At 39.4% G+C, this 16,398-nt stretch overlaps 1 protein-coding gene across 1 annotated transcript in view; it reads left to right on the top strand.

The window, feature by feature from the left end:
* LOC137274682 (neuronal acetylcholine receptor subunit alpha-7-like) overlaps positions 1–16,398 on the top strand; it is a 34,354-nt gene that overhangs the window by 10,395 nt on the left and 7,561 nt on the right. Inside the window, exons 4-5 of the mRNA XM_067808021.1 lie at positions 8,861–9,085; positions 14,220–14,444. Of these exons, the coding sequence (XP_067664122.1) occupies positions 8,861–9,085; positions 14,220–14,444 (450 nt within the window). The remainder of the gene's footprint in view (positions 1–8,860; positions 9,086–14,219; positions 14,445–16,398) is intronic.

The raw sequence follows: 16,398 nt of genomic DNA, 5'->3' as shown, positions 1-16,398 counted from the left end.
ATAACCAAGAACAAAATGGTGACTTAAACGAATAAGATGAAGCCGTATTCTCGTTCCGACTGATGGGTGATCTATATAACTGAAGGAAGGTGGGCTACCTTCCTCCTCACTTTCAAACAACTTTCAGTAAATCAGTGACATCATTGCTCACTCAGTTACAGTGAATTCGTCACATTACACATTTCCAAAACATGATTACCCAGAAAGTGTTTGGTAAACCACAGAGGGCAATTACAACCATTTGGTCAGAATAAAATGCCAGTATCTGGGGTGACTAATATGGACTTGGCAGCTTGACAGCGGTGACCTCATAGGAGAAAGGAGATACCGAATGCTGTCTTGAGGAATGTTTTGGTACCCTTGCTGAAGTGCTGTGTTCGGTTCTTGTAGTGTCTGAGGTGGTGACTGGTGCAAGCGTCGATCAAGAGTATTCCAGGGATTTGGATTGTTGTGAATGATGCGGCCGTGGTCTTTGAACGAAGTTGTCGCAACCGGATGTGACGATCCAGGTGGCGTTGGTAGTGCATGGTCGACCTGACCTGGGTCTGAACTTAACACTCCCAGTATCGGGTGCACAGGTTCGAGATGGTCCGTCTGGACACGCTAATGTGCCTTGTCACATCATGCTGCGATGCCAGTCCTTGTAAACGGCCGATGGCATTGTCGTTGAGCTTCTGTCAGTCGTTTCATTCTCTTATCGTCTATAGTGGCTTAAGGCAATGCATGTGGTGTACCATCGGTGTGGCCTTTTAAAGTGTACAGTTCAAGGTGATACACAATTTCATGATACACGTACATTTCATGCAGGGTGCGTGTTAGAGATTCACTACAGACCTGAGTGTAACGTTACGTTTTTGTTTCAAGTTTCGTTATTCAAAGATTTTATCGTCCACAACCATTCCCCGACATGTTTGGGATTCAGCTTGGTTTGGTTTGTGTCAAATATTTTCCTAAAATTCAGTTGTTCCGAAATCAAATCTCTTTGTTTGAAGGGGATAACATTGCCCCAGATTTAGCTTCCTTTACGAATTTAATGACATTGCCCGCTAGATGTAAATCTAGATCAATGTGCGGTGTACAGAAATGAACACAGTTTGTTTTAGATGTGGAAAACTTAATACAATTGCCTTCTGACCAGCCACTGATAATATTAACAGGTGCATTTGTCTCTTAATCGTGCGCACATCGTCTACAAACAATGATCATCGACTGATTTATACAAAACTTTAGACAGACTATTAATTCCCATATCACACAATGCCACCGAGAGTATGCTACCTTGTAGTGGACTTTGGTGGAATCAACACGCACCTGTCGTTATATACTTATATAAACTGCAGCTGAGGCAAACGGCCTCTCAGTTCCATTTCATGAAGATCTTTTAAAATTCAATGTTTTCAGTTTGTATCGTAGTATTTTCTGAATTGAAAAATATAGATATTTTCTGTGTATTGATGATAGTATTCATTACGAACGTTCTAAACTAAATAAATGGTCAATAGTACTTCTATTTTCCCTGAAACGACACTGCAGATTTGTATCAGGGGTATTTTGTTTCTTAGTACCATATCAATCGATTGTTGACCATTTTTACCATGGTCTTATAAACCAGTATTGGATACTGGCCTATTATTGGAAGGGTAAGTATGACCAGATACAGGAATCTGATAAATGTTTGAGAAACAAATAATATAGTAGTATCGTGAGCTTGCCTGAAGGACGTATGCACCTCATGGTTGTAATAGGCGTCATTACAATCATCACCATTGTGAGTGTTCAAACTAATTTCCTGTCTTTCTCCTTGTTTCGGAAATTCTTTAAAGTTCGTTGTATAATTTGTGAGGACTAATGTTTAGCTGAAACATCTCCTAGTTTATTTTCTATTTCAGATTTACCAGTAGTGTCGCCAAGTTGTTTTTGGTCCCTTGCTTATTTGTTGTTTTCTACTACTCCAAGGATACCCGGATGATATACCCAAGGAGAATTATGAAAATAATTATTCTACCAGACTGGCCCATGAGCCACCGCCTTTTTGGCACATGACTTTAGACAAAGTACAAAAGGGAAGTTTAATACTTCAAAATTCGAGTGAAAAAAAAAATACATAGCCAAGATGATGAACAACATAGTTTAGGAGTGTCTCAATTTTTTTATCCAAATGTGCATCAATTTGAGCTAAAAGCAAGCAAACCACACATTTTGGGTTCCTGTCATTCCCTGAACTGTTACGTGGATGATGGTGTTGCTAAAATCATTAATCAAAACCATGGTATGAATGAACGCAATTTCTTTTGACAGGCATGTGAAACAGTAAAAAGCATCCGTGTAGCATACATAAAAACGCCTATCGCATCCTCTTACACTCATTTACCTTTGAAGTAATTATGCACTTATTATGCAAAATTTTGTAATCTAAAGGTTTGAATGGAATGTGATTATGTGAACAAAAGGAAAAAAATCAGCTTTGCTTTGCATTTTTGAGTAAAACTACGACATTTTTCTTTCAGCCTTTCCTTGAAATCTAACACTTTGAAACCCTGGGGTAACTTTATTATTCAGTAGTTTCTCAGACGAGTTGGTTGTATGGATAGAGAAGGATAAATGCAGCACTTTATAAAAAAAAGTAAATTTTGCCCTCATTGACCTTGGACCCCAATTAGTTACCTAATTCGTATTCGGCATGAAAACCTATCCAAGAATAGGTGGTTTGTTGTGCTTCTCTCTTGGACTGTATATTGTATTCACGCAAAAAGTGAGCTTGTTTGCCAGCTAGTTTCATCTACAACTCTGAATGCCTAATGTGATGTGACTGAAGTGTTACACACACATTGTTAGAGATGTGGTGTTGTGCTGAATTGCTGACAGTCAATGTACACTGTAAATTACGTTTGAGTCTCAGTATTCTTCTTAGCGCATTGAAAACCTTTACCACATATCGTTGAAAATAGTCATACCATTGTATGACTGCACCATGAACAATGCTGTAACAATAATTACCGAAAGCAATATCATGAAAACAAAACTTTCTGAATTGTAATCATGTCTTTGATATCTGTATTTTAAAATCTAAATGGAAGGTGATTAAATCAATATACGAGGTTGGAATCCCCTACAAAGACAGACTGTTTACCGTCGTCCTTCGTTTACCTGGTGCAGTGATGACTGACAGTAGCCGTCCAGTTGTACACGTGAAGCCGTTCAGAGATATTTCCTGTCCAGGTAGTCTGAATATACTTCCCTCGGTCTATTCTGTCTAGCCCTTTGTGTTAATGTGACACTTATCCCGGTCTTCAGGTTGCGTTCTTGGCCATCAGATCTTATCAAGGCGCAATGTCACCATAGCGACCTACTCGGTGAGTATTTTATGAGAGTTGTACATTTACAAACAAATAAAACAATCACAGATAATATGTTAACGTGTGTGCAAAGGAAAAACCAAATAATTATTAGAGATATACTTTCAAAACCAGTGATTAAATCTAACACATTTTAATTATATTTGACAATACAATATAAAAGCAGGTCATAGATTGCCAACAATTGAAGGTAAATCACCTTACTATGGTACTTACAAAACATTTGCTTCCTGCATGGACCCTAGCTTGATTTACGCCATCCCTTCAAATGTTGGCAATCTAGCTATGGTTCATTCGCACGACGTCGACCCCTCGAGTCGTATACAAACAAACCACGTTAACGGCAGGTCGCCTTCCTGCGAATGCAACTGGTAGCCAATTATGCTAAACAATAGACGGTCAGTGTGCATTTAGCGATTTAATCCCCTGTGTTTGGGGGATCGTATAAAAAATACACCAACTAAGATGTCTGTAGATGGGCATTTCATTATTAGCAATAAAACAGACGATGTACAAATGTGCACTTCAAAAGGACATTACTGAATGTGCGAGGCAACATCAGCGTAGTGTAGGATATCGATGTCTCCCCTCCGTAGCCTCCGTCTTTCAAGTCGCCGAGTCGTCTCTGGACGGCCTGGTACTTCTTCTTCTTGGGAGAGAGGTGTTGACCAGCGGCATATTGGGCCACCTGGATCTCATTCTTTTCTTGTTCTGCTATCAGGAACCGGATCAGTTCCAATATGTTTGGGTGTGCCTTGGCAATAATCTTTTTAAGGCGACCATGTCACCCCTCGAGATGGTTATTGGTGCTGGGCCCCTCGGTGTCGTGGTGGTTCCAGACTGCTGGTGTCTGGTCTCCTTCAGTCCACTGGGTGGTAACGTAGTCGGCTAATTGGTCACACCTTCGGTCTTGGGGCATATCTGCCAGTGTCTGCAGCCATACATCGTCGAAAATAAAATACATATTAATTATTTACATATTAATTGCAATGATGTCGCATTAGGCACGAGTTTACGTAAGAGAATTCTTGTAAAAATTTTCACATAAACCTAAAGGTTGCATATAAATGACTACTGAAACGTATGCTTACATCGGCTAATGGAACCAAAGGCAGCATTGCACAATGCCGAACGAACCGGGTGATGTCAGGATTGTGGCTGTAATCTACCTGGAGACCGAGCTGTTGGGCTTTCCTCCACAAACACTGTGTGAAATGAAAGAAACAGCCCTTCCATGCGGAGCCAGGGAAGACCGACATCAATGCATGGATGCTACCTCAAAGTCCATCTGAAAAAAAATAAATGAAACAGATTACAAACGTACACACGAACTTTAGTAGGCATTTTTCTAAAACGGTTATGTATTGTTTTACTTACCTTAATCTCATTGTGGACAAGAGGATGGTTGTGGTTGTTAGCCACCTTCGTGAGTGTGTCATTCACAGTGGACACACTGGCACTGCAGTCTTTGATGGTACATTTCCAAGAAACCCAGTCACCATTCTTTCGTTTACCAATTGCCACCGGTGCTGTTGGGAGAAACTTACAATCTAGCTGAGCGTTTGCTATTTCCAAAGTGATGCAGCGACGTCCATTTCCAGCATGTATATACCGCCACTAATAATACCAATTGATATTCTACACTATCATTTATAAAACAGTTTACAAAATATGTGTGAAAATGTATGCAACAATTCTATTTCTTTAAAAACAGCTTATAATCAAATGAGAATTAACTGTAGTAAAAGACTTAACAGTTTTCACATTGAAATACTTATCCCTTGTGATGGAAAAATCAATGCCGTGAAGCGATACACATCAGATGGATGTGTGTACAGCATTCATCCCATAATTTATCTTGCTTTATCGTGCACGCGTACATAGGGACTGATCAGTAGATAAGTGTAACAAAAATCGGCCTGAAGACTGTATAACCTGGGCACTTTAAATACTGCACTTTAACTTTTGTATGTCAGTCAATCAGGTTTATTTAAAGGCCACATGCAATAAAAAATCAAACATAGTTAAAACACAATTATCACTTATTCATGACATATAATATACACTGCTGCTTGTAAAAAAACAAATAAACACAATTATAAGCGTACAAGCGTGATTCAAAAGTGCAATATTTTACATTTGGGCTTACTTCCCTCGAAACGAAGCCCTCGGGAGAAAAATGGATGTAGTTTGTTTGCAACGCACAGACATAATAAAGGCATGAGTACAAGTTTCACACCTGCCTAATTACATAATGTGGCAGAGACAGGACTCGGGTGCACGTGTCATAAATCAATTTATTTTGTTTATGGCGTATAGCCTGATAGGTGCTAAGTTCAAACTGCATGTGGTCAATGATTGAAGCTGTGCATTGCATATTTTTTTAAACTATATAAACGATTTTCATGATATGTCCTAAACTTACACAACTGACTTAAACATCTTCCACCGCTATGTTTTCACCTTAGCAAACCACATCTTTAGTGTCATATATAAATCTATATTTCATTGATTCAATAGGAATTTTTACAGACAGTGGATGTTCGTTTTGTCCTTAGAGACACTGACACAAACAGAAATCCTTCTGTTAAACAGAAAGCAGTGCGACTTATCTGGAACCCTACCGTACCCAAACCTGGACACAAACGATCCCAGTGACCTTAACTGGGAACACTGTGCTGTCAAGAGGACGACAACATGTACAGGAGCAGATCCAGACCACCCTCGTAGTCGTAGTGTGACCACCGGTAATACAACAGATTGCCCTATGTAACACCGTTCTGAAATGCACAGTAAGATGTTATGTGTCCTATAAACCAGCTCCGCATATACCTGAGTGGCCACCTTGGAGCAACTATTTGAACTTTAGCTTAAATCTTGAGAAGATTGTATTCAGACAAAGCATTCTAGGAAACAGTTCATCAAGTACACACTGCAAGGCAGTGGTACACACATTTGCAGGTGAGTGCACTTGTGCATCAAGTTGCATCACCCGGCACATGGAGTCCTTGCAGTATTCCGTCATGCACTGCCCCCAATCTCGCCATTTCACTGGTTGCCAGGTTGTCATCAGACGTTACAACATAGTGAGAGAGTGAGTCAGTTTAGTTTTACGCCGACTTCATCAATATTCCAGCTATATGGTGGCGGTCTCTAAATAATCAAGTCTGGACCAGCCAATCCAGTGATCAACAACATGAGCATCGATTTACGCAACTGGGAACTGATGACATTGTCAGTCAGTTCAGCGAGCCTAACCACCCGATCCCGTTAGTTGCCTCGTATGACAAGCACAGTTGCCTTTTATGGGAACCATGGGTTGCTGAAGACCTGTTCTACACCGGACCTTCACGGGTCTAACAGCATAACATTATTCCGAATAATAAATGGTGTAAATCAATATAGAAGTTATCAAGCCAGAATCAAATACCACTAAGCGTGTCTGACATCGCTTGTATTTCTGGACAATGACATGTGCTTGTGTATTCTCACCTCATCCAGCACGGGCACTGGCACAGAGTACTCAGCATCGCCGACATGACCATAACACAGTCGACAACCTGACCATCCAAACCACCGGTGAAGGATGCGGGCATTAACGCTGAACTAACACTACGTTTTATGCCACATAGATTTGTATAGGGTGAACAGATATTTTCACTTCCTCGTCGGAAACATTTCAGTCTATTTCAGTCATTATTTGGTTTAAACGTTATTGATAGTGTTTATATTCACGTGTTTACTAGTTTTCTAAATTTGCACGGTAATATATTGAAAGTTCTGTTACACTTTACTGGCTTGACAATAATATATAGATTGCGTTTATGATTTGAAAAAAAACCCACATTAGACCAAGCCTAATACTAGAAAACATTTCTTGACGGCTTACTAATAGAAGAAGTTGGTCACATGTGCTATGATATTGTGTCGAACAATGGTAACTTATTTTGGTATTGATGTCTATAGTTTTTCTTTTCTTTTTTCTTTCTTTATTTTTATTTATTTTTTTTTGTTAGTTAATGGTTAGAAAAACAATTTGTGACGTTACTATTGATTTACCTTCTTACTTAAACTAATTGACTTCTATTTGTATGAATTTGTTTGCGTGTGTCTGTGGTCGGATACGATACTATCACTGTGACGCATTTCCTCTCTTCCCTTCCTGTATACATGGGAGCTCAAGGTAATGCAGTTATATTTACATACATGGGACATGCAGTAATAAAATCATCTTGATGTCATGGAAGCTTGGCATTTTCAACAGTGTACATAGTTCTCTTCTCCTAAAGATTTAAGAAAATTAAAGATGCCGATTATAGACCTGTGTACATGTATTCAGTTTAATTTGGAAGGAATCACCAAACACCAAACACCATACCGCACAGTACTCCAGGATAGTGCACTGCACTGTTTGATTCAACAGTCCCCAACCTCGCCATTTCCCTGGTTGCCAGGTTGTCATCAGACGTTACAACATTTACCCGTGGTTTCCATTTATATTCGAATAATAAGTAGTGCAAATCGATATGGAGGTTATCAAGCCAGAATACCACCGAACGTGCACACAAAGCGCGCAAATAATATTCACAGTCTGGTCGCTCGTGTTGGAAGGTTATACAAGTTACACAAGCGAATCAATCAAACAAACCTCTCTAAAGCCAACATCCAGCCAATCACATACTACTCGTCCAATTAATGTCGAAAGATTTGTCTCATTTGCATTATAATAGAAGTATTACATAGTGCTCACGCATATTCTAAGAGTAGTCAGTGGAAACCAAATACACACAAGGAGACAGCACACCAGTGTCAGCAGATGATCTGAAAACATGCCTCAGGTTCATCTGATTCTTCTGCTTGTCATTTCAACCAGACAATCAATATTCTCTGCCAGCATAGATGACATACATCGTCTACGTCATCACCTATTCAACAACTACACCTCAGATGTAAGACCGTTACTGAACCAGTCACAACCTCTTGTCATAGATGTCAATTTCCAGTTCATGAGGATACATCGCATTGATAACGCACAAAAGGAGTTCTCCATCCGGGGAATACTGTCCCTGGCTTGGAAGGACGAGTTCCTCTTTTGGGATGCAGGTGACTTTGGAGGACTGAAACATTATCATCCCCATAAGGGAGAGATTTGGACACCAAGCATTCTCAATGAAGACGGTGTTGAAGATCAAGAGGTTATGGACACGATAACAAGGCGTGTGTTGTACAACAACGGATCAGTTGTGGTTCATGTTCCTGGGTATTTCTCAACCTTTTGTAATTTTGACATGACATATTTCCCGTTCGACAGTCAGACTTGTAACATTAATCTGAATTCCTTAAATCATTTTGCTGAAGAACTGGAATTCCGTCCTGTCTCAGAACAAGTGACGACCATTGGAAACTACAAAGATGCTGAATGGACTGTGGTCTGGGCTACGATGACAAGTGGTCAGATCAGTGTTTTTCCACATTACTATCAAAGAGTTCGTGTCATGTTCCAGGTTGCCAGAAAGCCTTTGTTTGCCATCTTGAACATCGTCATCCCCATTGTCACCATCGCCATCCTCAGCATGATGGTGTTCCTCGTCCCCGTGGAGTCTGGGGAGAAGCTGTCCTTCTCGTTGTCGGCGTTGTTGTCACTGGCGGTCTTCATGAGCTTCATCAGTGAACAGATTCCTGCATCGTCTGAGAAACCACCACTGTTGGTCATCTACCTGACGTCGATGGTACTGATAAATGCTCTGTCAGTCGCCAGTGCTGTTCTTACCTTGCTATGCCATCACCGAGGATCTGCTGACAAGGAAACCGAAACATGTTTATCTAAGGCGAGTGCTTCTGAATTTGTGATGGAGAAATATTCTCTTCAAAAAGTCTTTTCCCAGATCTGCTGTGGGAAAGAAAGAAAGTATCCGTCAGCCAACCGTGCCTTAAACAACACCCTGCTTCTGTTGTTTATGGGGGTTGTGATTGGATTTACTGTTACCACCATTGCACAAATGACAAGTAATACCGGATGGTGACTGCAGTAAAAGATGTTGTTATATAATGAATAACACTGGCTCCATATATTTGTTTAGGACCGTAATAAGAACGGATACCAAGGCCAGTTTGCAGTTGATGAATATTTTAAGGCATGTTTAAGGTTTTATGATACTCTGAAATGGATCCAGTTATTGTCACTGTCCGTGGTTGTACAGTAACGCCATCAGTAGTCAGCAGGCTGCAGGCTGCAGTAGTCTTTGCTAAACGTCTGACAGTTACTTATCACTCTAAAGTCTGTTTGAGCATAATCAACCTCCGACTGCTTTGCCTATTCAAAGCTTTTGTAACATATCATTGAAAGCAGCTAAACCATCACACAACCTTTCACGATTAGCAGATTTGGTAACTAATAAAAGCAATACACTGACACATGTTTGGGGCCGTATTCATGTCTCTGACATCTGTAATGTACCTAGTGCAGCAGCGTCTGTCTGTATTTGTGGTACAGTGTAGAGTATTAATTTCAAATCTATAGAGTAGTCATTGTCACTGATTTATACAGATTCAAATCTGTGATTTCAGGCTGCATAAGATAGTTAAGCATTTGTAAGTCACATAATATCATTAAAGTTTTCTTTTGTTAAGTGATTTTCACTGGGTAAGTCTACTTCAGTGTGGGTTAGATCAGCTATCAATCAAAGTGGAAGCCTAGATGTACTAATGGCTACATTATCTCACTGGTACACCTGCACTTGGAAACACACACTGCATTAGAGACCGATGGTATTAGTTACTATTATTATGTTCTTTTATGCCGTTTTAAAGGATAAATAACTCTGTCTATATATATATATATACCCATTACAGATAGATAGATGCATATATATTCTTTAAATCATAAATAAACTATTCTGAACACATCCGTTGAATACATAGTCATGCTGATTATACTAGATTTCGGGTACATATGTAACTGCAGAATTAAGGTGAAATGTCTCATATAAGCTAACACCCCACACCTGTATTGCTTTCAGTAGGATTGATAATGAGATTTGTTGCTTTTATACGCCAAATTATGATGGAAAACTATACTCGTATTATTTAATTCATCGTAATATCGCTTGTCACCAGTTTGTCATCAGTTTCCATCAGCAGTATACATTTATACAGACCTCATATCCTCGCCTGTGTCACCGCCATGGCTTCACCAGCACACATTGATGACTACTACATATGCATTTTCATTGTTGTGAGCGTAAAACATTGAGAGATATTTTTATTCAGGTAAAGTGAACGGCATACTTTCTTCTGTCTCTGCTACCCATGCTTTTAATCTTATATGGCATGTATACCTTCTTTTCTGTTCCCTTATTAAATAATTAATGACTGATCTCATTAGATGCTGTTACATGTAGGGTGCAATGTCATCATTGCAACATACTTGAAAGGACCTGGAGATCGAGCAAGGTGTTCATTCTGATATAACATTCATCCCATCGTTTCTCTTGTTTTATCATCCATGTGTACATGGAGACTGGTCAGTGGATACGGGTAGCAAAATATAGTTACAGTCCGTTTGGCTCAAAAGCGGACCGGTGAATTGCAAACTAACTCGAAAACGAATAAACATGAACTGCTATGAAACGCTGATCATAATCAAAGAAACATCAGGTCAACTCTGTGAGTTTTATATGTTTGGACTTAAATTCCGCAAAACCTTCACGGAGCTGGTCTGATGAGCATTTCATGGAGTCTTACATATGTATTAGTTTTTGAGTTAGATTGCAATTCATCGGTCCACTTTTGAGTCAAACGGAATGTAAAATAATATGGATGAACTGTATGGGGATTGACGACCACATAATTAGCAGCTGTAGGCTCTTCTACTGCATATGCTATTGTGTCATGTTAACTACAGACGTTTATAACAATTTAAGATTGAAATGCCCTGATGTTTGCTTTGTGCAGTTTATTGCTCTTGTAAGATGGCCTACATTGCGAGTTCTATGCTGTATCGTTAAGCAGTTGGTTACAGGCCTTAGTAAGGTTTGGTTCACTTGGCAACTTATGGACATTAAGACAACGTTGTGTCACATTCGGATTGATCGGAGGTATGTATCGCCGTGCGAGAGTTCGACTTCAAGCCAAGTCATTTGTTCTATTGAGTATGCATATGCCACTGCCATTTACAATATCTACACATGTGCAAATAACCCTGCAATAAGCCGTTACATTTGTCAACTAAGGAGCTGTACTCGTTTTCGCATACATACGCGTGACTGAAGTATTTACATGATTTTCATAACAGTGATTCATTTTTCAAAAATGAGAAATGGATTTTAATTGATAAATATTTGTACCACAATAATGTCCGGTCGGTAAATATTTCAATCTTAAATTATTATGAAACGAACAATGTATATAGCATATATTTATCTGCTGTCCCAAACTTATTCAACTAGCCTAGATGTTGTGATTTGTTTTAACCTTAGCAAACTACATCTGTATTGGCTACATAAAATCTATATTTCATTGGTTCAATAATACGTGTGTGCTCCGTTATGGACAACTTGTGTACCCTTTGTCCTTGGAGCGACTGGTACTAACATAACTCCATCTGTCAGTATGAAAGCAGGCCTATTTATGTGGAAGCGCACTGTTAACAATCCGGGGCACAAACCATTCCAATAACTTGAACACTGTAATAACATTATCGGGAGGTTGTCAACACTTACAGAGGCAGATGATTCCCTGTAGAGACCACCATCAGAGTTAGTCGTAGTGTCACCAGTTCAGATAGCATTGGAAAATAGCACAGCAGATTGCCCTAAGCAACACGGGTTACTCGTTGGTGTTACTGCAGGTGCACTGTTAAAGTGCCGTAACAGTTCCAGCAACCGGCACATGAATTCCTTGCAGCATTCCCTCATACACTCTTGATTGACTCTCCTTCCAGTCAAACACTCCGTGTATTTCAGGACAATGACACGTGCTTGTGTATTCTCATCTCATCCAGAACGGAACCTCCCTGGCATAGAATACTCAACATACCATATTCGACTTGCTCATCACCCAAACCCATGATGCAGGATACGGGCAATAACACTAAACCCGTTTTATGACACATTTATATAGGATGAACAAATACCGTCTCTCACTTTCTCGTCCGAAACATTTCAGTCTATTTCGGGCATTATTTGGTTTAAGCGTCATTAATAGCGTTTATATTCACATGTTTACTAATTTTCTCATTTTGTATTATAACACATTGAATGTTCTGATACACTTTACTGACTTTACAAGAATATATACATAACGCTTATGATTTTAAAAAGAATAGACCGAGATTAATAATGGTGGCTTAATAGCTTAGTGACATAACAAGTTGTACATTTGTGTTACATTATTGTACTGAACAATGACACTGATTTCGGTATTCGTGTCTGGTCTTTTGTGTTAATGCTTACCAAAACAATAACAATTTGTGATGTTGCTATTGATTTTCCATCTTGCTTAAAACATTTGACTTCAGTTTGTATTAATTTGTTTGTGAGTCTGTTTGGAAACGATCACTGTGAAGTATTTTCAGTCTCCTATGCTGTATATGTTGGAGCTCATGGTAATGTAGTTCTGTTTACATACATGGCTCATGCGTCAATAAAATTGATCTTGGCGACGTAATGGAAGCACGGCACTGTCAACAGTGTTAAACAATTCTCTTCCCATTGTTTTCCTTGCATGCAACTTCAACCATCCGTGTACCCTCTTTTACTTCGCCATGACACTGGTTGCCAGGTTTTCATCAGACATCATTACAGACATCGGACACCTGTGGTTTCATTTCAATTCGAATAACGTTTACTGAAATCTTCAGGAAAGTACAACAGGGTAAATCAGTATAGAGGTTATCAAGCCAGAATCAAATACCACTGAGCGTACACACATATTGCGCAAAGACTAGTCACTGTGTGGTCGATCGTGATGAAAGGTTATACTAGTAACTGCACACCAATTAAACAGACTACCGTGACGCCAACACCCAGCCAATCACATACTCCTCACTAATTAATCTCTAAACATTGTTCTCATTCGGATTATAACAGGAGTATTGGTATTATTCCCACGTATGTTCTCACTGCGGTCAGTGGAGTCCAAATGCACAACAGCTGATATCGCGTCAATACGTGTAGATGATCTGAAAACATGCCTCAGGTTCATCTGATTCTTCTGCTTGTCATTTCAACCAGACAATCAATATTCTCTGCCAGCATAGATGACATACATCGTCTACGTCATCACCTATTCAACAACTACACCTCAGATGTAAGACCGTTACTGAACCAGTCACAACCTCTTGTCATAGATGTCAATTTCCAGTTCATGAGGATACATCGCATTGATAACGCACAAAAGGAGTTCTCCATCCGGGGAATACTGTCCCTGGCTTGGAAGGACGAGTTCCTCTTTTGGGATGCAGGTGACTTTGGAGGACTGAAACATTATCATCCCCATAAGGGAGAGATTTGGACACCAAGCATTCTCATCGAAGACGGTGTTGAAGATCAAGAGGTTATGGACACGATAACAAGGCGTGTGTTGTACAACAACGGATCAGTTGTGGTTCATGTTCCTGGGTATTTCTCAACCTTTTGTAATTTTGACATGACATACTTCCCGTTCGACAGTCAGACTTGTAACATTAATCTGAATTCCTTAAATCATTTTGCTGAAGAACTGGAATTTTATCCTGTCTCAGAACAAGTGACGACCATTGGAAACTACAAAGATGCTGAATGGACTGTGGTCTGGGCTACGATGACAAGTGGTTACTTTACTGTTTTTCCACATTACTATCAAAGAGTTCGTGTCATGTTCCAGGTTGCCAGAAAGCCTTTGTTTGCCATCTTGAACATCGTCATCCCCATTGTCACCATCGCCATCCTCAGCATGATGGTGTTCCTTGTCCCCGTGGAGTCTGGAGAGAAGTTATCCTTCTCGTTGTCGGCGTTGTTGTCACTGGCGGTCTTCATGAGCTTCATCAGTGAACAGATTCCTGCATCGTCTGAGAAACCACCACTGCTGGTCATCTACCTGACGTCGATGGTACTGATAAATGCTTTGTCAGTCGCAAGTACAGTACTTACCTTGCTGTGCCATCACCGAGGATCTGTTGCCAGAGAAAGCAAAACATTGTTGTCTAAGGCGAGTACTGCTGATGTTGCGATGGAGAAATGTTCATTGAGAAAACTCGTTTCGCAGATCTGCTGTGGGAAAGAAAGAAAGTATCCGTCAGCCAACCGTGCCTTAAACAACACGCTGCTTCTGTTGTTTATGGGGGTTGTGATTGGAATTACTATTACTATCCTTACACGAATGGCAAGTAATAACTGATGCTGACATCAGTAAAAGGTGATATTACATATTGCATAACGGTGGTTCCATATTTGTTAAGATTTGTAACGTAAACAATTGCCTTGGGACAACGTGGAGCTGATGAATATTTTCAACCTTAAAACGTCTTTTTGATGTTTTAAAATGTATCTGATTTTTCTCTGTACTTGGCTGAGTATTACCGCCATCAGCAATCAGCAGAATTCTGGACATATCCGTTTGCCTGTGAATAATGAAGTCTGGAGCATAAAAAATGGTTTATGTAACCAGAGATTCGATTTGTTAAGGACACACATTATGACAACACTATGACAATCCATTATTCTACACAGGGTTTGAAACTAATGGTGTCCACTACAAAAATAAGTTGGTTTCCTTAAAACTGAAACTGAGAATAAACGTCATGGAAATCAACATTTCATTTGGTATCCAGGTAGTTTTCTGTAGTTTCTGTCCTGTGGTTTCCATGAAAACTGAAACTAAAGTTTGCACCATGTCAGGGTGGTTTCATTATTTCTAACATCTTGTGTCTGGCTGAAGTTGTTAGTGTTTGCTAACCAGTTTCATCTATGACTTTGTCAAACAGTCTTCTCTGTTGTAAAAGTGTGACGTGCCCAAGTGTTACACACATTGCTAGCGTTGTGGTGTTTGCTAAACTGTTGCCTGACACATTCCACTGTAATTCACATTAATGCTTGAGCATAATTAATCACCGTGTGCTTTGCATATTCAAAACATGATATTTGTAACATATCATTTAAAACAGTTACAACATCGTATATCATTCCACGATTAGCAGATTAAGGTAACAAATCAAAACAGTGACACATATTTGGAGCCGTATTCATGTCTTGACATCTGTAACGGTCATCACAATGGAATTTCATTCAATTAATATGCAAAGGTAGAATTCCCCCACCCCAATTTTTTCTCAGACATTGAAGGTGTTAAGTAACTGTTGTTATGCTCAGTATTTTCTTCACTAAATCCATTTGGAAATCTATTTTCAAATCTTTATTGGAACTATATGTTCTTTATTAGTTGCTGTAAAACAATTAAAATTATTTGCGACAGTAGTCAGTAACGCCTGCTATTACATGTTCAGACTTCAAGTCATTAGATCATTTTGCTATATCTTAAAGCCTGATGCTTGAGAAACACATTTACTAAGTTTTAAGTATCAGTTTCAATCTCACTTATACAAGTGAGAGGTTGCACACTCTGACGTCCGCCAAACTAATAGAAATTCCAAACCATTCTAGTTGGGGCAGTTCCCACAGTGGACTCATACCCGCTAGGGCCCCTTGGAAAGCCGTACGCAGAAATATGTTGTTCCTGGTCTTCTATAACTACATGTAACAGACCATAGTACTGTATGTTGTTATCAAAGTATGAAGATTCATATTCATGTTTATGTAAGTCTTATGAGCATGTAAGGCTTCACATGAATTCAGAGCTTATTGTTGTTTTGGTAGATAACAATTTGTTCATATGTCCATGAGCAATATCTCATCAATATCAATAATAATATCAATATTCACCATCTTCAGTCTGCTTAAAGGTTATTGAGGTACAGTCCTCAGATCCTTGTGTTCCGTTCATTGTTACGCATTACTTACAGATTTATTTTAGTTATTCTCCCTTTGTGTGTTATAGTCTTAATAAA

This window comes from Haliotis asinina, chromosome 1 (assembly GCF_037392515.1).
Source record: "Haliotis asinina isolate JCU_RB_2024 chromosome 1, JCU_Hal_asi_v2, whole genome shotgun sequence".
NCBI classification, from domain to species: Eukaryota; Metazoa; Mollusca; class Gastropoda; order Lepetellida; family Haliotidae; genus Haliotis; species Haliotis asinina.
This window is presented reverse-complemented; position numbering and strand designations above follow the sequence as displayed.